Raw genomic sequence first — 27120 nt, 5'->3', positions numbered from 1 at the left:
GTCTGTGAAACTTCTCCATCAGCCCCCAGCATCACTGATGACGGACTGGTGTCTTTGACATCCTTCTGCACTGCAATCATAAAGGACTTTTAAACTTAAAGAGCTTCTCCATACGCAGTGGAGGCTTGGTCCATTTGGGCAAATGAGGCACTGCCCCCACAAACTCAGTCAGCCTCCACCTCTCTTCCTCCTGACTTACAGCCAGTTCAGGGGTGATAGCATTTGCTACTTCTTCTTTAGTCTCAGTGTTGCCCTTGCAGAACTCAGACAAGAGGAAGATGGGAACAAAACTAGAACAGCCTCTCTCTGTTGTAAATATCTGGATCTGCCTGCTGTCAGCTCTGGCTCTGCATACTCTTTGCCTCCCTGCATTCAGCCCCACTGGCCCCAAACGGGCACCAGCCACCACGGGCGATGGGTTAACTTCCATTAATGCTTAATAAGGCGTATTTTCCAGGTGCTCAGCATTACCCAATACTGATGCCTCCCTTGATCCCAGAACTGATCCAAAAGGGAATGAGGAGCACGTGGAACATGCATCCCAGTACTACTCTGGGATGGCTTTGTGCTAAAATTAAAGACCTCTGTCTGGTTTGCATAATTCTTGGACTCAACAGAGCAAAATGGCTTCATTTTGTTTGTGTTGGGTTCCTGCCATCCTAAATAGTGTTGCCTTGGCCTCCCAGTTATTCCCAAGTGGGGAAAAGTCCTTTAAAATACAAACATACACAAAAAGGTGCTTAAATGTTTTGGGCGGATGGATTAGGAATGGATTTCTATGCGAAATGAGCCACTTTGGTGGTTTATGCTCCACCACAGATGCTGTTGGTGGTTTAGGCAGCTTTAGAGGCATGTATTAATTTGGGATTGCATCCCACTGTTTCCCACTCTTAATTGTTTTAACTGCTTTTATGTATGTAATCTTTGTAGATGTAAATTGCTTTGGAATGCCTCATGGGAAGCAATTTTTCAATGAAAAAAAAATTATTATTATCAACAGAGCAGATGGATGGTGTATATTAATATATATCAGTGATGGCTGATGGATTATTCTTATTGTTAATGTGAGCTGACAATATTTATTCTTATGTTTTGTGTATTATTATTTTTTGTATAAATTTAAAGAGGACTTTGTTTGACTGATTCATGGATCTATTAGCATATCCATCCCTGATTTTTACAGATCTAATTTATTGAGTTGTTCTGAAGATAAAATGGTTATTACAAATAATTGTAATAGAGATGGGATGGGATGCACAGATGGGGTGTAACTGTGGTGGATTATCTTCTTTGCATGCAAAAGACCTCTTCTTTCAATCCACGTAGGATTGGAAGACACCCCTTTCTGAAACTGTTAAATTGTGGGAAAGATGGATGAAGGACACAACTCTGTTGGATTCACAGCTCTTTATTACAGCAGTTAGAACTGCTCATGGAATCAGACTGACTGCAGCCTCGCTGGCTGCTTTATATAATACTAAGTAACTTGTAACAGTAACAACTCCCAACTAGCTAACCAATCAGTGAGTGACAGTTCTCAATCTTTCATTTGCATACTGGTGGCCCTGAGTGAGAACTGCAGCTAATCTTAATACAGTGGTACCTCTGGATACGAACAGGATCTGTTCCGGAGCCCCGTTCGCATCCAGAAGCGAACGCAACCCGCGTCTGTGCGTCTGTGTGGGTCACGATTCGCCACGTCTGTGCATGCACATGATGTCATTTTGACCATCTGCGCATGTGCGAGCAGCGAAACCCGGAAGTAAAGCACTTTGTTACTTCCGGGTCACTGCGGAGCACAACCCGAAAGCGCTCAACCTGAAGCACTTCAAACCAAGGTATGACTGTATATAACAGAAACCCTGACGTGTCTAGACAGCACAGGCAACTCCCCCTGCTTTCGTTGGGGTTATGTTGTGGGCCTCTGCATGCATAAGTAAAATGAGCACCATCTAAAGCCTCTAAACACCTGGTTTTTTTAGCTGCTCTCCATGCTCTTTGGTTCAGATGACCAGAAAGGACAGGGAACAATGTGTCTGAGCAATACAGCTTCCTGCCCAACAGCTGCCACAGTTGTGAGAGCTCCCACATGCCATTTTGGAGCCCATAAGTGTTTTTTTTTAAAGGAATTTAAACCCTTAATTCTTGAATTTTGGCTCGCTGAGATCCTCTTCAGGCTCTGGGGAGGGTCTCCTTACGAACCACGAGCACTTTTCAGCTCTTTCCCACCACTTCTGTGTTTGAATGCATTCATTTATTTATTTTGTGCCACAGTGCATGTGTGCAGTAGTGCATGAGTTGATTCCGCTCAAGTGGGGAATTGCCAGTACTAAGCTGGATGGACCAATGTTCTCAGGATCAGGCTGCTTCCTATGTTCTGTATAAAGGATGGTTGTAGCTTTCCGTTCAGCAGCAAAGGGAAACCTATAAATAATCCGATTTTTATGAGGACTCCTCAGAATTGTTATGAATACTTCTGCAAATGAAATAATATGCAAATCTATTATAAAATGTCAAAATAGGTCCTTCTGTCCTTTTGGCAAAGCTCAGCATATAATAAAAAAGGCCTATTTTGACTGACAGCTAATTAGAAAACCACAATTTCTTTTTCAGATTTTATGGCTGTCAAAATAATACAAAACTGGAGATTGGAAAAATCTGGTTGACAGGAGAGTAGCCAGAAATTAGTAGCAGAGATGTGCTGGCTCACTCATCTGAGTCCAGCCTGGTGTTTGAGGTGATGCAGCTGTCTCCAATTTCCTTTGCTGGAATGTCATAATGTCACAAATCCAGCTGAAAACTGAGCAGGACTTACTACTTTCTGCAGGGGTTTGGAAAATGGTCTTGGTGGAGCAGGAAAGATATCTTGGTTAAGCTAGATAGAAGCTGGACTGCAGACAATAATAGAAGTGGTTTGATAATTCATTTAATTGGTTGTTAATTTGGGGAAGAGGGAAGTGGGTGGCGCTGTGGGTTAAACCACAGAGCCTAGGACTTGCCGATCAGAAGGTGGTCAGCGGTTTGAATCCCCGCGATGGGGTGAGCTCCTGTTGCTCAGTCCCTGCTCCTGCCAACCTAGCAGTTCGAAAGCATGCCAGTGCAAGTAGATAAATAGGTACCGTTCTGGTGGGAAGGTAAACGGCATTTCTGTGCGCTGCTCTGGTTCGCCAGAAGTGGCTTAGTCATGCTGGCCACATGACCTGGAAGCTGTCTGCGGACAAACGCCAGCTCCCTCAGCCAATAAAGCGAGATGAGCGCCGCAACCCCAGAGTCAGTCACGACTGGACCTAATGGTCAGGGGTCCCTTTACCTTTTTTTAATTTGGGGAAAACAGGTTGAGCATTTGTTTTGCATGCAGAAGGTCTCTGGTTCAATCCCCAGTATCGCCAGGTAGGGGTGGGAATGTCCTTCTGAAACCCTGGAGAGCTGCTTCCATTTAGTGTAGATAATAATGAGTTGGATGGACTAATAGTCTGACTCTGTATATGGCAGCTTCCCATGATCCCAGTCCTCAGTGGTTCATCTGAACATCATGTTTTGGCCAAATATTGGCAATGCATCTGTAATGGGAAAATCTAGGTGCGAGGCTGCTCAGTCACCCAGCTGGTCGGGCAGAGCCCACAGGTCCCTACAGAATAAAGGAAGGAGTCCAGGCACCAACCGGAACAAATATCTGTAGACCAAAGTTTATTGCGCAACAGGTTCAAAGAGGGATTTTGAACCCTGAGGATGGGGTGACAAGGACTTTAAAAAGTTTCCCACCATATCCCAGAATACAGTTCGTTTAGCATCATTGATACATTATTGCCACATCACTGACATGTCACAAAAGGGGAGGGGTAGACAGGGGTTACACTAGTTTAACCTTGGCAAATAAGTCCAAACCAGTCCTTGGTACAAGATTAGCATAAGCAGACATGTCAGGGCAAGACCCAGGTATAAGATTAGCATAGGCAAACACCTCTGAAGTCCCATCACCCAAAGTACAATAGAACTTCCTTTGCATGTCTGGACCCCTTGGCAGGTCTGGTGATGGGATTAGGCTTCCCTTGGAGAACAATGAGCCCAGCAATCGTCACCTCTGGGCATTTCCTGGGGTAGGAGGTGTGTATACAGGGAAAGAGTCCTTTTTCCAAGGACAAAATGGTGTTGGAATGGAGGAACTTGGCAAAGGGGTTGATTTTATATGATTCATAAAGCTAGGTATATCCCCTGAGCTGTCAAGTTGAAAGGATACATCCTGGCATAATATTTGTAACTGTTAACAACTTTAAAGATGTGCCCCCCCCCCCCCGTAATTTCCGTAACACATCTTTACTATTCGTCTGCTTATATATAATATCTAATGAGTTCAAGACATGATATGTAACAGCCATACAAGGATTACGTGGCTGCCCTTGAGAGCAGCAGCCCCACATCTCCTCCCCACGTATTCTTCATAACATCTAGTAAAAGAAGACACATGACATGAGTTCCCTGCCCACTCAAGGAGCTGCCAGAGACACGTGAAAGTCTAAGCGCAATGATCTTTTCTTCTGCTGGTTCATACCAGGGAGAACCAAGGGCTAGGAGAAGTGGGCCTGTCGCGGGCCTGGTGCCAGCATCTGACATGATCAGGCAGGTGCCGAGACCCATGAACATAGGAGAGGTCACTGGGAGCTGATTCTGCCTATCAATCTCCTCCTCCTCCCTTTTAAAAAAACTTTTTTACCAGGGCAATGTGTATGCCACAGAGAAACGTGCTGGCTGAAAATACAGCTGCCTCCCATCTCCATTTCCCCCAAATGCCTCTGGAGCCAACCACATCAGTGGCCTGAGGCAATATAGGGAAAAGGAAGTTCCACTCAGGGCTGCTTTGCTTCTTCCTATAAAGGGACCCTTGCTCACCACTGGGCAGAGGTGGTGGTGGGGGGCATGGCTACCAGCCTAGCAATGCCTTGCTGGTCCCTAGAGATCCCAAAGATGCTGGTGGGAAAACCTGCCTCCTCCTATGTCTTCAGTTACAGATGTCACACTTGTGATTCCAATGGATTTGAGAAGATACTGGTTTTGGTCCAGGAGGCAGCTGTGTTCCATCAAAATAAGCTTAGGTTTCACACCAAATGCATGTGACTTTTCCTAGAGGGAGCTGTTCCAGTTGAGATGGCCCAACCCTGAAATGTTTCTAAGGGTTGTTTCCCAATGGAAATCTCCTGCAAGGAAAGGGGTTATTTGCCTGAATTCAAGTACCATATTTTTCGCTCTATAAGACGCACCAGACCACAAGGCGTACCTAATTTCTGGAGGAGGAAAACAAGAAAAAAAAATATTCTGAATCTCAGAAGCCAGAACAGCAAGAGGGATCGCTGCACAGTGAAAGCAGCAATCCCTCTTGCTGTTCTGGGTTCTGGGATAGCTGCACAGCCTGCATTCGCTCCATAGGACGCACACACATTTCCCCTTACTTTTTAGGAGGGAAAAAGTGAGTCTTATAGAACAAAAAATACAGTATATTAAACTTGCATAGCAGTGATGAGCTGAAGTTTCTCATGTGTGTGTGTGTGTGCTGAATCTAACTTCTGTTGGGCACACCCCCTGGGAGAACAGTTCTAAAAACTTCTTAGCCAGTTCCAAACTTACATTGCCCCACCCCTTTCTCTTTCCCTTCCAGTTATCATCTGGCAGTGGTAACTAGGAATACTCACAACATCCCCTGCCCCTGAATGCCTTCAGTGCTGCTCTAGTAGAACCACAAGCACACAGACGTTGGGAAATGCAATCTTCCCAGGGCTTGCGAGTGCTCACTGATCAACAGGCGCCATGGGAATTACATGTTTCAAGGCTCCTTGCATGTTGCATGTTGTAATGTGAATGCTCAGGAACAATGAGCCCTGGTCTCTGAGGGCTCATCCAAATTTCTACTTTCCCCTGGAAAATGTTATGTATTAAGAGTAGCTGCAGTTCTCACTCAGTTCTCAATACTTAGTATTATATAAAACAGCCATATACATATGCAAGTCTGTCTGTCTCCAGGAGCAGTTCTAACTGCTGTAATAAAGAGTTGTGAATCTAACAGAGCTGTGTCCTTCATCCATCATTCCCTCTATTTAACAGGAAACCCCTACCTTAAGGCTGAATCAGAGCAAGCATCAATCGGATTTCCCCCAGATGACGCTTACTCCAATTCGGTGCTACAGAGCAGTTTTCCCAAAGGAAGTGGCAGGGACAAGTGGGAAACTGCTTGATCCCATGCCTTCTAGGCACGGGAGAAGCAGAAGTGTGGGTAAGCCTTAAGATTCCTGTTGCAAATACTAAGCCAGGCATAGACAAACTCCAGCCCTCCAGATGTTTGGGACTACAGTTCCCATCATCCCTAGCTAACAGGAGCAGTGTCAGGGATGATGAGAATTGTAGTTCCAAACATCTGGAGGGCTGGAGTTTGCCTTTGCCTGTACTAAGCTCTTAGAAGCCCTATAAAACAACATTCCCAAGTGTCCCTGGCATTAAGATGTTACCAGTGCAACACTGAAGACACCAGAGAAAGAAAGACTCGTTCCCTGTATGGGGCAGCTGCATATTCCTGCATTGCAGGGGTTGAACCAGATGGTCCTCAGGGTCCCTTCCAACTCTATGATTCTGTAATTCTTTGATTCCAAATTCTAAGTGCAAGAACTTTTTTGGGGTGGGGGAGGGAGGGAATGCTGCAAGATTTGTAACACAGCTGAGTAGGAAAAGTTCATATGTTGAGAAATGTAACTGTGAACTCAGGTGACAGCATTATTTCTAACCTTTAACACTTTCAGAGTTCAGAAAATTACATTCCCTTTCATTGTCTGCAGCCTCTGCAGGTCTGCCTGCCCTATCAGTCCATCATGAGGCACATAAGACACATTGTGGTGTTCCTGGGCAAGGCTGCCATAAGTTATGCAGCAGAAGTATTTTCTAGTCCTTGCTTCTAGAGAGAGAGCTTCTGCCACTTGGGGGGTACCCAGCAGTGGGCAAGATCCACCAGCAACCTGACTTAGGGCTCATCCAGTCTTGTTGCTTTCTCCCAGGGAAACACAATATTTACCGCTGAATCAGAGCAAACGTCAATGGGGTTTTCTCCCATATTGTTACGAAGGTTTCTTGTCACCCGCAATCTCTGCCAAGCAGCAGCAAGATTCCAGGGGTTCCATGCACTCAGCCAGGGTTGTCGTTTCCATTGGGGAAACTGAGTCACAGTGGAGGCTAGTTCCTTTAAGAAATATGGGGCTTATTTTAAACGTATTTGCACCTAAAGTCTTCAGTAGAGGGGGCGCAGAACATTATACCCCAATAATGTCTCTCATTGTCCCTCTCATAGCTTCAGCAAGCTTGGCTCCAGAGCTGCAGTCAGTCATGGCACCTGGTCTCTCGGTGCAGCCTCTCCAGCTAGAGCTACTTTTGCCCACTTCCTCCTCCTTGTTCTCAGAACATCTTTAGATTTCAAAAAGGACACCTGTTTTTGTGACATCATGACCCCTGTCACCTTGGCAACCTCCCAGATCTCCTGGTTTTGTCCACTCCTCAGAATGGTAGCTTTCTGCATTGCCAAATGCCCTTTTAATGGCCCACTGTTTCTCAAAGGCTTTGCACTTAGCTAGCCTGGCCAGGCTGGTTTGCATAAACTAACCCAGGAATTCCTAGTCTGGCACAGTTCTGCAGCTTGCATTCCCCCCCCCCCCCCATGTGCCAAATGTTATCTAAATACTAAAAGGTAAAGTTAAATGTACCCCTGACCATTAGGTCCAGTCGCAGACGACTCTGGGGTTGCGGTGCTCATCTTGCTCTATAGGCCGAGGGAGCCAGCGTCTGTCTGCAGACAGCTTCCGGGTCATGTGGCCAGCATGACTAAGCCGCTTCTGGCGAACCAGAGCAGATAACGGAAACGACGTTTACCTTCCCGCTGGAGTGGTACCTATTTATCTACTTGCACTTTGACGTGCTTTTGAACTGCTAGGTTGGCAGGAGCAGGGACCGAGCAACGGGAGCTCACCCCGTCGCGGGGATTCACACCACCGACCTTCTGATCGGCAAGCCCTAGGCTCTGTGATTTAGACTGCTGTTTATTAATTTCAATTTTTCATTAACAGACTCTGGTACTCTAGATCTATGGCATTACCAGCTTCTTACAGAAGACCAGAAACCGTCACTGACTGCTGGTTTGAAGTTAAGCTTGCTGAAGTTATGGGAGGGGCAACAAGAGACACTATTGGGGCATAATGTTCTGCACCCCCTCCATGGAAGACTTCAGGTGTTAAATATGTGTAAAATAAACCCTATATTTCTTAAAGGCATTAGATTTTGCTGTGCCTTGATTTTCCCAGTAGAAACACAACCCTGGGTGAATGCATGGAACCCCTGGAATCTTGCTACTGCTTGCCAGAGATTGCAGGTGGTGCAGAACATTCATAACCACATGGTCATTCCAGACTCTCATTTGAGCAGAATTTATAGAGAGTGTTGTCAGTGCCAAATGGATTGCTGTAGCAAACCTTCATCGTTATGTCAGCTTCTTGCGAATGCTCCTTGTATGCTGCCTTCAGTCATTCTGATGGTGATGAATGGCATGTGATCCCATGAATTTAATGGTTGGTTGCCTCTCAAGTGACAAGTACTTCCTCAGTGCCCGTTCGTGTTTCACTTCAGCGCTATGTACTAGGAAATCCCACATGCCAGTCTCACTTTTCTCAGTGTCCATTGACAGATTGCAGTGTTTGAATAAGAAAGAGCATTATCTTCAAGTGGTTGTGAATCTCTGCTTCTCGTTTGCCCTCTGCCAGGTTAAACATTTGCAGTGTTACACTAGATGCAGTCAGGGGTTTCCTCTGCCTTGAACAGGGAACTGTGAGGTCCGAGGTTGAGGCCTTTGTTTGGTGAGTTCTGCCAAAGGCTAAGACCTCTGTGTAACTCATCATTGTGGAACAGCCTCTGTGATTGATTGGGAGGCTGAATGAAGCCTCTAGATTGGTTAGGCCTAGGATAAATACTTGAAGAATTGTATTCTGCCTCTGCAACAGAACAGTATCTTGTGCCTTCTCTACTTCTGGCTACCAGATTGGAAAAATTTGACAGATTTGCCTATCCTTTTGATAGTGACATAGACCAGAGCCCTAGAAAGTCCTCACGTGCCACCTCCCAGGGCATTGAGCAGGAATGAATGAATGAATCTTTATTTGTGTTCAGCCATCGGCCAAAGCAATAAAACAACAATACGATATACAAAGAGTAGAAATCAAAATGTCAGTTATATAAAATACACTTTAGGGTTTTGAATCAATAGTCAAATAGTGGATCTTATTCTGATTGCCCCAGCTAAAAAACCTTGCAGCCTTTGTTGTCACCTGCTCATCTGAGCAGGAGGACTTTAGGGCAGAAGTCTACAGCTCCACTCAACGGAATGAGTGGGAGGGCCTGCTAGTGTAGCAAGCCTGACTTCTTTATTGCTTCAGACGGCACAATATGTTGGGTCTGCCCTGGAAAAGCCTAATTCTCTCTACACTCTCCCGAACTTATCTCCTCCTGAGCTGGGCTACTTCTTCTCTCACATACACACCCTGGGAAGCACCATAGCTCAGTGGTAGAGCATCTTCTTTGCATTGAGAAGGTCCCTGGCCCAGTCTGTGACACCTCCAGGTAGGGATGGGAGAGGCCGCTGCCTGGAACCCTGGAGAGCTGATGATCAGGGTAGACTTGCTTGAGCTAGAAGGGCCCCGTAGTCTCAGTATAAGGCAGCTTCCTACGTCCTTATCCATCTGCACACCCAACAGCACAAGATCGGAACTGTTGTGGCTTCCTTGTTGTTGTGTTCCCAAACAACGGAAGGAACTTTATAGTTCTTTCCCAGCTGAATACTTGAAATGTGTGGGTAGCAGGAAAGTGAAGATCAGTGATGGGAAGGATCTGGAGATAAATATGTTTTCTGTAAATTTTTCAAAGTTATAGTCCACAACAAGATTCTCGTGTTTATCTTTCTGGGGCTACAGGAGCATATGGCAGGCTTATTTCTGTCTGTATGCCAAATTCTATTATCTGTTTGCAGAACACTTTTATTGCCTCCCCAACCACGCTAAATATTTACTTTTCCACTTTCTTAGCTTTTACCCCTTTGCTTTCTTAAACTCAGTTGACCTTTCTATATATTTTTATTAGTTCTTGGCCCGCATTTTTCAAAACCTGTGTGTGTGTGTGTGTTTACAAAACCAGTGTGGCTTCTAAATAACAATTTCAACTCAGAACTTATATTTTCAGATTCTTGGAATGGATCCATTTGGCAAGCCAATGGAAGGAATCAGAAATACCCAACTGGAGTGATCTGGGTGCCCAAGGGAGTGGAGGAATTTGCAGTTGATTGAATTGATCACTTTGTATTGAATAGAATTCTTCCCTACTCCTGCCCAAGATTACCACTACAGAGCTATATTCCCATAACAGTGCATTTCTCGTCTGGCCTCTTCATTCCACAACTTGAAAGTCAGAGAAACAAATACCGTACAATTTTTATTAGCTGCTACCAGTTTTAAACCAGTGGCTGAAGTTTAAATCTGGTGCAATTTTATGCTTCAGAACTCTTCTGTAAGCTGGTGGTGTGCCCTGAAAGCCGGGTCAGATGTTCTTTGGATATTAATATTTACACAAGCCAGGGGTTTAACTATTTCTTCATCTCTCTCCCCACCCCCACCCAGGCAATATCTTTGTGGTCAGCCTGTCTGTGGCAGACCTGGTGGTGGCTGTCTATCCCTACCCTCTTATATTGACCGCCATCTTCCACAATGAATGGACCATGGGCGACATCCACTGCCAGATCAGCGGCTTCTTCATGGGCCTCAGCGTGATTGGCTCCATCTTCAACATCACAGCCATCGCCATCAACAGGTACTGCTACATTTGCCACAGCCTCCAGTATGACAAGCTCTTCAACCTGAAGAACACCTGCGGCTACCTTTGCCTGACGTGGCTGCTGACCCTGGTGGCTATCCTGCCAAACCTTTTTGTGGGCTCCCTGCAGTATGACCAGAGGATTTATTCATGCACTTTTGCTCAGACGGTGAGCATGTCGTACACCATCACTGTGGTGGTGGTCCATTTCATCATCCCTCTCTCCATCGTGACCTTCTGCTACCTTCGGATCTGGATCCTCGTGATCCAGGTCAAGCACCGGGTGAGGCATGACTGCAAGCAGAAAGTGCGTACGGCTGACGTGCGGAACTTCCTGACCATGTTTGTGGTCTTTGTCCTGTTTGCAGTGTGCTGGGGGCCATTAAACTTCATTGGCCTGGCGGTCTCCATCAACCCTTCGAAGATCATCCCGCAGATTCCAGAGTGGCTTTTTGTGGTGAGCTACTTCATGGCTTACTTTAACAGCTGCCTCAATGCCGTGATATACGGCATTCTCAACCAGAATTTCCGGAAGGAGTACAAGAGAATCCTCCTTGGCCTCTGGAGTCCACGCCTGCTCTTTCTCGATGCCTCGAAAGGTGGGACGGAGGGGGTTAAAAGCAAGCCATCCCCGGCCGGAACAAACAACAACCAGGCTGAAATAGTATTGTAAATAGAAGGACTATTTATTCCGCTCTGTCCATATGCACTATGTAAAGCTCATCTTCTACATGCTATCACAAGGGCCAAATTTGACTCGTACAAATGATTCCACCACCTTCTGTCTCATTCTCTCTCTCTTCAAACAATGGGCTTGTTATTATGCTTTGTGAGAGTCGGCTTATGGTTTCCTAGGTTCTGCTGAGAAAGAGCATACACTTTTGAAGCAAGAAGCCTTCTTTGGCCACCAGCTTACAAGGTTGCCTTGGGGCAACTGCCTTAAGCTCAACTGCACCCTTTTATCCAGGCCAGGACTCTCTGCTCTGGCTGACCAAACTCTTCAGCATCTGGGGCCAAGAGGTCTATCCCACCCTTTCAGCGAACAATGCCTGGGATTGAACCTTCTGCGTGCAATGCATGTGCTCTGCCACTGACCTGTGGGTTTATCCTCTCTCAGCATTAGTGCACACACACATGTGCGTGCATGCACACACACACACCTCATTCACATTCCCACTGAAGTCATGGATTTGTGTAAAGATTTGCAGGATGGTGCTTGCCTGTCTTGTTGTTCTCTTCAATGCTGCTTTCCACAGTGTGCCTGATCGATCTGGGATGCGTGTGCTGCACATATGCGATGACTCCCTAAGACAAGAAGCATTCCTAGAAGGGTGCATACAGCCTTGAGAATATGCTACTTTGTGCATTGTCCTTCTCTGTAGTGTTCTACCGACAGATGTGCCACGCTCTGCTCCTTCTGATGTGCCTCTGCTGGAGTGTGCAAAAGCTCTAGGCCGCATGACCAACTTTGCGCTATATTAGATTACTGTATGTGTTAACCAGTGTTTTGCCACCAACCTGATGATATATCTCCAGCAATTCTTCTTTAAAGCTTAGCAACAAAGAGCTGTGTCCTTGCCAGGCTGGATACATTAGTGTGCCATGAGATGGCTGCTAATGTGGCATGCAAGGTGAATTACAGACCATTAAGGGCTCATGTAACCTCACAGCAATCATCCTGGAAGGAGGCTGCCCATTGGGCTTCTGTATGAGCCACTGTTCTCAGCTTTTCCAATACAGAGGTATGCACAGAACAGTGGCTTGTACAGTAAAACAGTGAGGATGAGCTCACCTGTAGAAAGGCTGTTTTATTATATATGCTCTTAAGAACAAACCTTTTGCAATGTATTATTTAAGTGTGCCTATTTTTTAAGGAAATAGCAAAAAAACAAAAAAAGGTATGCCTGTGCTGTTAAAAATTAAAGTGTCTTAACCAAAAAGCAGGGCAAAAAGCAAAGCAAATCAGTTTTTAACCTGCGGTTGATGGGTTGCTATTTAAATGTGAATACAGCAGTGACATGTTTAGAACAGCAGGACCTGTGGCGGTCCATCAGAATGTACCTATTCCTCAAGTGTCTAATTCAGCCCCAGCAGGGGAGGGAAGAGTCAATTTAGAAAGTTTGAAACAAAAAGCAGCTTTGTGTGGCACAGATTGGCTGGCCCTTCCCCTAATCCTTGGACCATGTTTGCATTGGGGTGGGAGTGGAGTTTGCACTTGGAGAACAAAATAAAGCCACAGATGGATGAATGCATATCTGCATGATTGCCCATGCACTGCATGTAAATATAAAGAAAGCCAGCCAGCCCTCCCACCAGAGGAATGCTGGGAAAGGGAAGACCAGTGACTGGGCTGGCATATGATTTGCTGGTATGAATACCTAGCACGACAAGTTCCAGAATAATTGAGGTTCACTGGCAGCTGAGGGTTATGCTGTGGGTTCTCTCTTTATATCCAGGGCGAGGAATCTGCAGGTGTTGCTGGACTCCAACTCCCATCAGCACCAGCCAGGACAATGAATTTCTAGGATGCTGTAGTCCTGGCAACATCTGGAGGTCATTTGTCTTGCTTTCTGTGATGTGTGTCTTTCTCCTAAGCAACACTGTGCCCTCTCTCTGCAAGCCCAGGTATGGGAAATCCTATCATTTGGGAAAGACCAGAAGTCTAGATAGCTCTCCAATGTTTAATCAACAAATTGGTTGAATTAATCAGTTGAGATCAATTCTGATTGACAAAAATCAGAAATTGGGGAGAAATTGCTGTACAATTGGAGAGCAGTTATTTTCCCATAGGAAGAAATGTATATTAGGAGAAGCTCACACACAAAAAAGGCTGATGAATTCTCATGAGGACTTTTCTTTTAAAGCAGCTGAAGCTGATTTGAAAATGTGGAAACTTGAACGAGGCTGCAGAACTGAAGAACAGAGTGAAACTCAAATTGACAAATTTGCTGGCACTCTACCCTCAGTTATAGGAAATTTATGAATATGGCATTGCTACAGAGGTTTGGATTTTTAGAGTGCAGAAAAAATAACGGTAGGGCTCTACCTCACCTTAGACTTATAGAACTGTAGAGTTAGAAGGGACCACAAGACCCCCCTGGCCCAACTCCCTACAGTGCAGGAATCTTTTGCCCGACCAGCCTCCCCTTTGTCCATATAGATATATAATCTGCAATACAGCAGTCTTACTAAAACTTGAATTTTGAACTGGTTTACAGCCACACACACAAGGGCAAACTGCAGGTGATATTAAATACGTCTTATCTAGCCTGCAAAATGGTGTATTTGTTTTTTGTTTCTTTAAAAAATGCAATTTGCCTCAGCAAGGGGTGATAATTAATGGAACCAGAGGCTGAATGAAGGGGAGACTGAACCCTCCCCAATGTAATTCAAACAGAAAGGACATTTATAACAACAGACAAAAATTAAAATATGAAAACAAAACCATAAAATAGGCATGCAGAATGAGTAGTTGCACATGAGTTAGAATAGCAAAGTCTAAGCAGACTTCCGGGTTGGCGCGACTGGCTAATGGCGGATTCCCTCCGAGCTCCGGAGGGAATCGGCTCAGCAGGGGATCGGGTCTTACCGTGCCAGCGACACGGGGACCCTCAAAAACCACGGACACGGAGGCCGTGGACATGGTGACTCGGCGGGCACCGTAAGCGCCCCCCGACTCGTGAAAGAGCCTTTTTAAAGGCTACGGATCGGGTGCCAGGGAGCGGCGTGGTGCTGTGAGTCCTCCGCTCCCCCTGCTGAGCGAAGCCGCATGCCATTCTTCAGTCAGCGCTGACTTCTTCCTGCTAAATTTGGACTTAAAAGCAAGAGCAACAACCCGTGAGTAATTTGAAAACTGGATTATAAATTTTTCGGTTTGGATTTGGTACGAACGGGGGAGCCGAAAAAAAAGGGAAGTCCGTCTCCTCCATATTGTTAACAGTGCAAAGCAAGGACCTGTCAACTAAAGTTGCGGGAAAAACTTGTGTGATTGGATAAAAGATATAAACCTCACGGATTAAAAAGAACTAAGCTAAGGTGCTGGAGGACAAGAGAATACTTTGTTTGAATAAAGTACCACCCTACTCGAGCCCGGGAGCAACCCGAGTTAAGAGCCTGCTGAGACATAGATACTTTTGACAGCTGTCAAACTAGCTGTCAAAGCTGAAAGAACTGAAAATTGAAACTTTAACCGACTAAATCGTTACAAAATATTGCAAATAAGGAAAGATTGTTACAAACAAATTTGACTTTTGGATCGGAGAGGGAAAGATTACTAAGTAACCAGAATCCCTCTAGAGGGGATTCTTGGACATTGCAAGAATGGAACTAAAACAAGGAATACAGGAAATACGTGCTGGCTTGGAGAAGCTGACCTCCCTCGTGGGAAAATTGTTACAGATGAATGAGAAAGGCCTTGTTTTGTCTACGAGCCCACCAAACCCGAAGCTATCTGAAAATACACTAACTGACTTGGAAAGGGACTCGCTGTTCAAAACACAGGCAGCTGGACAAGGAAAAGAACCTAAGATTGAGGAGGAAAAGACACCTGCCAAGCAAGAGGAGCTGAAGGAAGCGAAGGCCGAGACATTACATAAGAGAGAAGAGAGACTGAGACCTGCTAAGAAGAAACCTAAACTGACCAAGGTGAAAACAGGACTATTTGGGACATATAGACTTATGAAACAGCGTTGGAATACTGGTTACAAGCAAGCAGGCCCAGCTGAAAGAACCACGGCCAGCATTGAGAAAATAATTCTTCGATCCTGGGAGCTAAGTATGAGAGACTTCCAAAGAAATCGGCTGAAAGGAATTGTGAGAGATTTGCGTGCCTCGGACGTGAGATCACCAGGCTAAAAAGATGGACTAAATGTACTTTGATTAAGGATTGAAACCGGGGGGAGAAGGGTGGGATTTAACAGTCCGAAGGGGGCTTGGAATTTTCTTTTTTTTTATTTTCTATAGAATAAAGATTAGCATTATAAGAATGGGGAATCCGTGGGAGGGAAATAGTGGCAATCTTAGGAAAGGTATCTCTTTTTTAGATCTATGCTTATATCTTTGTTTGTTCTTTCATTTCTATATAGAGGGTTAAGGTATATACGCTAATAAAATGTTAAAGTACAATAATGAACTAAAGTATAACTTCATAACTAAAATGAATCTAATTAAATTAGGGTTAAGTAATTTTAATAAAATAAGGTACAGGATGTTTAGGGGAAAAACTTGCTAGAATAAATAAATTGGAGTTGGAAAACAATAGGAGGAGATGTGGGGAAGTTGTGAAAAGAAGTTATTGAAAATAAGCGTGAAAAGGTGAATATCTTTTTCTTTTTCCTTTTTCCTGTGTGTTGTATGTTTTTATGTTCTTGAGTTTTGATTTCTTGTTTGTTTGTTTTTTACTTTATGTAACCTTTTTGGAAAATTAATAAAGATTATTAAAAAAAAAAAAAGAATAGCAAAGTCTAAGTAAAGACTGTCAACTTCATCAGATTATCAAGCCTAGTTCCGGATTTGACAGGCTTGTGACAAGGATTGTATTGAAAGCAATGTTGTATATGTTATAATAATAATACATCAATAATAATACATTATTGCTGTTTTTCTTTTCTTCTTTTTATTTTCTCTTTTTTTTTTTACTTTTTTCTTACAAAGCTAATAAACATTTATTCTAAAAAAAAAAAAAAAAGAAAGCAATGTTGTATATGTTGTAAAGAATTTCAAATCTTATAAAAGGTGTCTGGAGAACCTAAAGGTAAAGGTAAAGGACCCCCGACAGTTAAGTCCAGTCGCAGACGACTCTGGGGTTGCGGCGCTCATCTCGCTTTACAGGCCGAGGGAGCCAACGTTTTGTCTGCAGACAGTTTTTCCGGGTCATGTAGCCAGCATGACTAAGCCGCTTCTGGCGCAACGGAATGCTGAAACCAGAGCAGCGCACAGAAACGTCGTTTACCTTCCCGCCGGAGCTGTACCTATTTATCTACTTGCACTTTGGGGCATGCTTTCAAACTGCTAGGTTGGCAGGAGATGGGACCAAGCAACGGGAGCTCACCCCGTCGTGGGGATTCAAACCGCCAACCATCTGATCGGCAAGCCCAAGAGTTTAGACCACAGCGCCACCCATGTCCCTGGAGAACCTAGACCTTGTTAAAATCTCAAATTACGTGTGATCTTCTCCACTACATCTATATTCCAGAGTGAGTGGCATCAAACGCCCAGTGTCAGATTTTGGGCTGGTTTCCACTGAGTTGCAATTACTATTTGTGCTGCCAAGATAATATATAAGACCCATTCTTTCTGACAATATATTTACATTGGTATCCACAAAAATATTCAATAACATTAGATTTTGGCAACAAACAATAGTTTCTTTAGTAACATCTATTATTTCTGTCAAAATCAAATTCCAAAAATCTTTCACAAATGGACATTCCTACCCTAAATGAAAATATGTACAAAGTTTATTGCAACCCCTCCAACAATTAGGTGATATAGAAGAAAACATTTTTTTAACTTTGCAAAGGAGTGTGATACCATCTGTGTAATAATTTTAAGAAAAAACGGAAACAGATTTTAAGGGTCACAATTCCCAAATTTTATTCCAGTCCTTGGGAATACAGTCATACCTCGGGTTGAAGTAGCTTTGGGATAAGTATTTTCGGGTTGCGCGCTGCGGCGACCCGGAAGTAACGGAGCGTGTTACTTCTGGGTTTCGCTGCTTGCGCATGTGCAGATGGTCTAAATGACATCATGCACAGAAGCGGCGAGTCGCAAACCGCGCATGCGCAGATGTCGGTTGCATTCGCTTCTGAATGTGGACGGGGCTCCAGAACGGACCCCGTTCACATCCAGAGGTACCACTGTAATTTGTGTGCCAGTATCTAGTTCCCATATCCATAGATCCATAAGCTAGAGTACAATTTAGAAACTAATCATTCCACCTCCATTGTGCTTAATAAATTTTAAAATTGCCTTAAGAGTCTCAAAGCTTGTATTTTTAAATGTTCTTTTGTACTAAAAGTATGAATTTGATTAAAATCTAGTTTGTGTAAATGTTTGACAAAGTTAATGTTACCAGGTTAATAGATATTGGTTGATTATTCGTATATAAATCTTGTAATGTGTCTAAACCTTTGGATTCCCAGTGTTCAGATTGCCTTGCTGGAAAAAAATCTGGGTGGTACGATAATAGGATTAATGGAGACATAATAGGTGCAAATTTACATTGTCAGATTGTCCATATTTGGATAGTACAATTAGTAAATGTATTTGTTAAAGAGTTCAATTGATTTGGTTTAAGATCCTTAAATGCAAGAGCTTGTTAATGAGAGATGTTTGGAAAGTTTAATTTCAGTGTCTATTCTGTGTTGATTCAGTTCCCCTTTTATTATATATAATAATTGTCTCAGTTGAAATGCAGAGCAGTAGAAATATAAATTAGGTGTACTCCATTCATTGGATTTAGCTCTGCTTAATAAAAAAAGGATTTACCTTGGTCTAGGTTTCCGGTTTTGGAAAATAAAAGTCATCATTGTAAGTTGCCGTGTTTTCAATCATTTATAAGGTTTGGAATAAAAATAGAAAGCAAGGTTAAAAACACCTTTTGAATTGTAGCTGCTCTACCCAAAGTTGAGAGATTTTTGGTTTTCCACATTTTTATTATATGTTCGTAATTGGATTATAGTTCATGTGAAATAATGTATGCATGTGTGAATTGATAAATATTTGATTGATTTGGCACATGTTGTCATTTTAGACATATCATAAATTAATTTTTGAATTTTAGGTCCTAAATTTATTTTTTAAATGGTTCATTTAGAGAAGTTGACTGAGCAACCAGGCAGATAGAAACCAGATTGCACTGAGTTAGAAAACACCTCCTTTTAAGCTAGTATTTGTGCAGAGGGGAGAGAATGCCTATGCAGGATTTCCCCCCAAAGTCAATGCCAATTTTAGAAGAGTTCTCCTAAGGGCTTCAGTAGAGCTAAGAAAGGAAAGAGTTAGATTCTTTCTCTACCCCTGGTCTGATAACTACAGCCCTCCGGGCTGATGCAATCTAGCTTTGTTTTGGTTGTGGTTTTTTTAACCAGGCAGGTTCGAATGAGATTTGTAATTTAAAAATTCCATAACACAGTAAAATAGTGACTACAGAAATACAAATCAGATAAGTGGAATATGGATCCTCTCTTAAAAGTAATTATTATCCCTTACAGACTGTAGCTCCTCCCAGCCTTTCATCCCGGGAAACCTACCTTTCCCTGTCTCTCACCCAGGGTCCTCCATAAATCATCCACCACCTCCATGAGTATACAGTTTATAGACTTTAATAAAAGGCCCCAGACATGGAACTCCAGAAGAAGAAGAAGAAGAAGAAGAAGAAGAAGAAGAAGAAGAAGAAGAAGAAGAAGAAGAAGAAATAATACCCTAAATAAAGAGAGAGAAGGCAAAAGAAATTTTAGAGAAAGATACAAAAAGAAAACTTTTGATGTTCCACCTGCCAGCTACGTAAAAGAAAGAAAAGGGATTATTAAATGCAAAGTCTCATTTAGAAGCAACTGATGTTTGGGCCTTTTGAAGAGCACTGCAGCTTGTTTGAATCAGAAGTGAATTGCCAAATGACTCTTTGGCAGCTCCCCAAACCCATCAGAGGCTGAGATATAAGAGCCCTCATTTCGCTCAATAGCTTCCTCTAGGTGTGAGGTCAAACCGAGCCAAAAGCTGGAAAGGTTATTGCTACAAGCCAGAGTTCCATGGGGCACAATCATAGAATCATAGAACTGCAGAGTTGAAAGGGACCGCAAGGGTCATCTAGCCCAACCCTCTGCAATGCAGGAATCTCAGAAAAAGCATCCTTGACAGGTTGCCACCCAACCTCTGCTCAAAAACTTCAGAGGAGGGAGAGTCTACAACCTCTTGCCACTGTCAGACAGCTCTTACTGTCAGAAGGTTTTTTCCTGATGTTTAGTTGGAATCTCCTTTCTTGGAGATTGAAGCCATTGGTTCGAGACCTACCTCCAGAGCAGGAGAAAACAAGTGGTCTGTTTTCTCCAAAGTTGATTTCCCCTCAACATATTTGAAGTAGCCTCTTCTGTGTATCCAGTAGCTGCTGGAGCAGGGCTTCTGTATATCATACCCATTAGTTACAAAGTGGAATGCACAATATGACAATGCAGGTTTTTTGCTGCATCTATAAGAACCAGTGCTTGTTTGTTCTGAGCACTGTGCTCCTCCAAGTAAATGCGATCTTTAATTCATCTCTAGCACCCACCTTTTCTAGGAATCGTGCCAAACAAGTGCAGCATCTCAGGAGCTGGTCACCACTAAGTGGTCTGAACAGCATACATCTCAGGACACATCAAGTAGTAACCAATTGATTTTTATTCAGAGTGCGCCTATTAAAATTAACGGGCCTAACTTAGTCATGCTCATTAATTTCAATGGGTCTATTCTGAGAAAAACTATTCTGAAGTATCACAGTAGTAAGATAATATACATAGTTTTGTGCCAGAAGCATCTGGGAGTTGGAAATGGTTGGTGCAAGGCACAATAAACCAGTGAATCTTTATTATTAGGATCACAGATCAGCCACTAAGTTACAATCAACAAATACAGTTTTACAGCTTACAGGCCAGCAAAAGACTATGTAGAATTAACAGCGCAGCAAAGTGCTAGGAAGTGTGTCTTTGTGTTGTTGCACATTCAGTCACACTAGAATGGGTTGCTAAGCGCTCGTGCAGTTGGCAAGGAGATTTAAGCATCTGGTTTCTAGTAGCACGTGCAGATGCACAGAAGTTTGCCACTTTGGTGGTGATTTAATTAGTGGAGTTTGACAGAAAGAGGGAAGGGTTAAAATTATCAGATCTGCCTGGAGGTTTGGTTTAAACAGGTATTATCAGTGCTTTTTTCTGGGGGGACGCAGGGGTACACATAACCCTAAACATTTTGTGAATCTTTGTACTTTTGTCCATTTACTGTATTTATTTTCTCCGATTTGAACTATAAAATGGTGATTTTCTGGAGTCAAAATGAGAGTACCCCTAAACATTTTTTAAAGAAAAAAAGCACTGGGTATAATATATAAGGAGTGATTGTCCACATTAATATGAACAGTATAATAACACGTGCACAACTGTTTCAATGCACGATTGACTAAGACCAGACACATTGGTTGTAAGGAATGCATTAGTATCTCCCATCAAAGCAGAGGGTAAGGTGCTAAACTGGATCAGAGTAAAAGCTCTACAGCATAAGACACACTGCCCTCATTTGTTCAGGAGATGAGATTCCAGTTGCTTTGCTCCTCCCTGGTCATTTTGCTGCAGTGGTGCGCTAAACCATGGTTGGCTTTAGCATGTCATCCGAACCTGGGTTCATAGTTTAGCTCTCCCAGAAAAAAACATTAGGCTTGTGGTTTGTCTGGAGACAGATGAACCATGAGATTCAGATGACATGCTGAACCAAGCCATGGCTTATCTCAGTGCGACACAGTGGCAAAATGGCCTTGGATTATTTTGATTGCAGCTCTACCAGTCTACAAAGGGGCTGCAGAATGCATTTCTTAATTTCAAAATCCGATTGTGATTGCTCAAAACAAGAAGATTTAATTTCTAATCCCCAGGGAGTCCAAAGTCTACCCCAGGTCCTTGGACCTTCCCGCCTTGAAGTTTGGGTGGTCATGCCTGCACAACTTTTCTGAATGGGGATCAGAGTGACTCTTGGCCCAGTTGCCGTGTGGATGCATGGAATCAACATTAGGGAGCCCTCTCAAAGCACCAAGTATAGGGTAAGCCCCTTGAACAGCTGGTTGTCTGGCATTCAGGAAGCGCTGCAGAAAGCCCTTTGCAAGACCAGTGCTCAGCACTTGCAAGGCCCAGAGCACAGGGCTTGCAAAGCTCTTTGAACTCAGTGCTTCCAAAGCACCCAACAATCCACAGGCTGTCAGGCAACTGGGAAGCACTCTGCTTTGACTTGTGTTGGTGATCTGATGTTGTTATGATGTCAGATGACTGACCAGCAGGGCATCCCACCCATTTGTTAAAAGTTGGCCGAAAGGGGCGGGGGACATAAATATCTGGCCTCTTGGGCAAAAAGGATTCCCCACCCCTGATGCGGAAGCACCCTCAAAAAAGGGTGGTGGGGTGAATATCTTGCAGTTAATGTCGGCCAAAGCTGGTGAGAATAAATTTGTGTTGACTTAACCTCAAACTCTGTTGACATCTCTGGAGAGATTTGCACAGGTCCATCCAGTGCTTTTTGCACAAGAGCTCCCAGTAAGCCTTAATTGTTAATTAGACTCCAAAGAGCCTAGTGATTTCAGGTTAATTTATAGCTAGGACTGCAGTTTGGAATCAGTTCTTGCTTATTGCTTGTATACCAAGAAACCTGATTTTCCTTAGCACTGGTTCTCATGCACAGGTCACCTTTATTTTCTCCACATGGTTGGTGTGCTCAGAGGTAGGCAGATTTGTGGTGATCTGGACTGGTACAGGGAGACAGCCACAGAGACACCATTGATCCCGGCACTTATCTCTTTACTGATAAACAATTACATGGAACAAATAAGCAGGGCTAACATGTGTGAAATGGTCCATAAATGCCCTTTGCGTAAAACTGCTCAAAATTTTATCTATTTTTAAATTAGAGTTACAAATGAGAAAGAACAAATATGTCACAGGGTGAAGGTAATTGTATCACACTTTTTCTTAGAGGATGCTGATGACTGTTATTTAGAAGATTTTAAAAAATGAAACAGGGGAGAACTATATATTGATCTGCACTGTGAAAAAAATTGGGAAAATGAAATTATATATTGATGTTGTGTCTACCTGAATACAGATTGTTGCCTTCAAAGTGTGATTGGTGGCTTTGTTAATAAAGATATATTTATTCCTTTTACCTAGCGTGTGTCTGTTGCCTGTATTTTGTGCCTTTGGGATTACTGCTGCATTGATACAGGGGAAAGAGCCATTTGATTTTAAATCAGGGGGTCGTCATCCTCTTTAGGATCATAGGCAAGTTCTGGGTTTTTGAGCAAATGCTTCTCATATTCCTCCTCCCTCCTCCCCAAGAAACAGGGGGTGGGGGAGCAGGTACATAACACTTCATTTTTCAATGGATGATTCCAATCCTATTTGTGGATTTCTGTCCTTAAAAAGAAATTTTATAGTAAAGGCTAGTTCATTTCCAGTTCTTAGCCTGCGTATAGACAATAGCACCCCAGACTGCAGATGGGGGCTAGCCTAATATACCTCTCTGCAGAACAATACCCTCCGCATAAGACAATAACATGCCAAGAAGTTTTCTGATTTCTTACAAAGATCCCAAAGAGAGTGGACAGACTCCCAAATCTGAACTGGTACCATAGTCCTTTCAGGATGAGGAATCTAGAGTTACAATAGAGATGTTTCCGAATTACTTTGGAAACTGAAGCAGGAACAGAAATTGCCAGTTATTGCTTATTTGTCCCATCTCTAGAATGGAAATCAATCCTGCAGGGATCTTTGTTTGCTGCTGCTCCTGCTTTAGTTCACAAACAATGCTATGAGATTAACCACACTGAGTGGACCAGAATGTGGTCTAACCCCCCCCCCCCTTTTAAATCCATATTAACGAAAAGGAAAGAACTCAATCTAAAACTCACCTACAGGTGGTACCTAACACCAAGGAAATTAGTGCTAATACACCCAGGAACCTCACCAAAATGCTGGAGAGGGTGCACCTCCACAGGCACATACCTCCACATGTGGTGGGAGTGTCCCAAAATCCAACTATTCTGGACAACAGCCATAAAAGAAATATGTAAAATAACTAAGCAAGTATTAGAAATAACCCCAGAACTGGCCCTACTAAACATCTTCCAAGATAATAATGCCCACTCACATAACAAAGAACTCATAACCCACCTACTCTCAGCAGCCAGAAACATCATAGCCAGACACTGGAAAGACTTGTCAGGTGTAAGCATGGACCAATGGTACCAAATAGTATGGGAAACAGCCTTACTAGAAAAATTAATCAATAAACTGAAACTGACATGGGGACAAATAGAAGATGCCTTCACCCTGGTATGGCTCCCCTTTATCACATACACAGCCCAACAAGACGACAAGAATCCACTAACAGCATACAAATCAATATGGCTGACCTGCTCCAAAACGCCCGCCCACCCCACACATACATGAAAACAAAGTTCACCACAGCCAATCACAAACAAACAACCACACCCATGGCCAACCCCAACCTCTCTCACCATCAAAGGAACACAAGCAAATAGTAAAGAGAACCTGCACAAGCAACACTGACACAAAACCCCACACATACATTAAGTAAAATAGAAACATCACCACCTGACCTCACCCCCACTCACCATCCCCCCTCCACCTCTTCCCCCTTTTCTTCCAAATTTAACACTAATGTCTCAACAAATGAAACTGATCTGAAGAAAATGTAACTTGAAAAAAGAGACATTGCACATACTTTTGTAAACCAAGAAATCTTTAATAAAAATACATTTTTAAAAAACAACTGCAAAATATATAAAATATTATGAGTGCTGTAACACACAACTCATCAGGAAATCAATTAAAATTTAACACAATAAAAAGAGAAACAGAAAAGAACAATGCATAATTGTGGACATGTCCCACTGTTTTTCTTGTGCTGAATAGCGTAATGATAATTAATCATGTAAAAAAATTCTCAGAGGCTGAACTGCAGCAGAATAGAGACAGCTCTGCAAGAATATGGTCCAGAGCAGAAATCTATATCTTCTTATATCAAGTCATGAAGCCTGTAGGGATCTGGTTTGAGTTGACACAGGAGAAGGGAGTAGAGAAAGGGGCTAAGTGGTGGGAACCTGGGTTGGAGGTGGGGAAATCTCCCCTTCCCACCCCAACTTCAGTTGCTTTGGAGGTGGGGAGCAGGGATGCCAGCTCTCCCCACCCACCTTCATGTGGATTGGAGAGCCCCAGTGGAGCATCATGGGAGGAGGGGGATGATCAGGTGAAGGGTGAGGTGGAACAGGAGCCTGGACAGAAAGGTGCAGTCTTGTCTCCTATAATGAGGCTCTTTTGATTCCTCAGTTTATTTGGGACTTCAGAAAGCATGGAAAGAGTGAGGCCAGTAGACCTGGTATAGGAGTGCCAGCCTAGCCCCACGACCGTGGGTGCCTGGGGCAGCATGGATGGCCCTGGCACCAAAATTTGTGGGTGCCCAGCCCCTTCAGGGGGAATTTTGTGGGTACTCGGGCACCCAGGGCCCCAGGGAGCAGGCACCTATGACCTGGTAGCACACCAGACATGCAGAACATTCTGACCTTACAATGTACATATGGAAGTAAGAGACAGGAGCAAAAACCTCAATCCCACACTTCCCTCTCTGTACGTTCAGAGGACATTTACAAGGGATTTTAAAGCAGCTCTGTTTACTCAAGAACTGTGATTCCCTAATGCTGTCTCCAGGTGGCACTTTTAATTTTACTGTTCCATTATGTTCAGTGGGGCTTATTCCCAAGGATTGCACCCTTGGTCTTTTTGCTGCTAGTTAAATGGATTGTTTCTGCACTCTCACACACAAGGCAGGTCCTCATATCTGGCTGGCTGCCAGCTAGAACCTCATTAAAGTTGTCTTGAGCAATTAAAAAGGGATTGTAGCCATTAGCATTTATGAATATTTATGGCTGATGGCATTATGTAGCTATTTGGGTGTGAATGTTGAATGTTTTAATGATCATGGAGTTTGCTTTAGTTCTTGCGAATATATTCTGTTGATAAACTGCACTGCGAAGAACAATAAACATAAAGGTGGAGATTTAAACTGCACTTCAAACATTGCACTCCGACCACTCACCAAATTATACAGAGTTTTAAAAACACAGCAGATCAAGAAAATATTATTCATGTCTATCCAGTTGTTTGAATACCAGTTAGGTCAGCCTTCTATCTGGAGCATTCCAGATGTTGCTCATCTACAAACCCCATCAGCCCCAGCCAGCATGGCCAATGGTCAGAGATGATGGGAGTTGTCATTCAACAACATCTGTAGGCTTGGAAGTTCCTAACGGGTGTCCTTCCTCAACATTCCATGCTTACTTGAGATCTAGGATCAAGCTCAATCCTTCTCAGGCTGTTGTTTTTTTAAAAATTTTTGCAAATGAACGAGCACTCTGAATACATGAGGAGTCACCACTCTTAAGTCTGCAGAAATCACAACCCTGTCTGTCAGTTTTGCCCAGTTTTGCTGTCCTGATGATCTTCAGATGACCTCTGTATTACATCTTCATCCCCATTTGCACAAAGCTTACATGAAAGACAGGCTATATCAGATCTTTATAGATTTGTCTTCAGGCAGGTTATGCAAAACTGCACTCATCTTGATTTGCTTATGGAGGTGGTTATACGTCTTCCTGTTAATCATTAATTCATGCCACATCTTTCAAAGCATTTCCCCATCACTTTCCTACCTGCAAAAACCTGTTGCTTTAAAAGGGGTGTGTGTGTGTTGCAGTAGCATGACTGAACACCTTAATCTGCTTTAATTGCACAAACCAAAATTCCCCAACGTGTGGTCGAATCCTTCGCACAAAATACTGACAGCCTGGAGGTGTCACATGTTATAGATATAGGAATGATGAATACTTAAGTTTGGATTCCAAACCTTCATTTGTCTTCCCCACTTTTGTAATTTTCCTTTGTGTATTACTGCAGGATAAACAGTAGCAATTATTACATTATTTAATCACTTGCCTTTAATACAATATTAATTTTACCTATTTACTACCTTTTAAGAAATCCAAAATTGTTCTATGGTTATGCTAGATGTCAAACTGTTCAATTATAAGAGTACATAGCAGCTGAGAACCTGCACAAGCAACGCTGACACAAAACCCCACATATATTAAGTAAAATAGAAACATCACCACCTGACCCCACCCCCACTCAGCTTTCCCCCCCTCCACCTCTTTCCTCCTATTCTTCCTAAACAAATGAAACCGATTTGCAAAAAAAAAAAAAAAAAAAAGTTACATGGGGAAAAAATAGGAGAGACATTGCACATACCTTTGTAAATCAAGAAAATCTTTAATAAAAATACATTTTTAAAAAGATAGAATTATAAGAATACATGTTCCTAAGATAAAAATGATGTTTAATATATACTTTTTAATGAAAGCTGGCTTATCTAGGAAGGGATACAAAACACAGAAAGTGTGCACTTACACTCAATTCTGTGAGAGGTTTAATTATTATT

At 43.1% G+C, this 27120-nt stretch overlaps 1 protein-coding gene and 1 long non-coding RNA gene across 5 annotated transcripts in view; one reads left to right on the top strand and one right to left on the bottom strand.

Moving 5' to 3' along the window:
• GPR50 (G protein-coupled receptor 50) overlaps positions 1-15507 on the top strand; it is a 45025-nt gene extending 29518 nt beyond the window's left edge. Inside the window, exon 2 of the mRNA XM_028714352.2 lies at positions 10686-15507. Coding sequence (XP_028570185.2) covers positions 10686-11551 — 866 coding nt within the window. The 3' untranslated portion in view covers positions 11552-15507. The remainder of the gene's footprint in view (positions 1-10685) is intronic.
• LOC114588810 (uncharacterized) overlaps positions 1-27120 on the bottom strand; it is a 117050-nt gene that overhangs the window by 17397 nt on the left and 72533 nt on the right. The window lies entirely within an intron of this gene.

This window comes from Podarcis muralis, chromosome Z, assembly GCF_964188315.1.
Source record: "Podarcis muralis chromosome Z, rPodMur119.hap1.1, whole genome shotgun sequence".
NCBI lineage: Eukaryota > Metazoa > Chordata > Lepidosauria > Squamata > Lacertidae > Podarcis > Podarcis muralis.
Note: the sequence above shows the minus strand (reverse complement) of the source record. Positions and strands in the feature narration are given on the sequence as shown.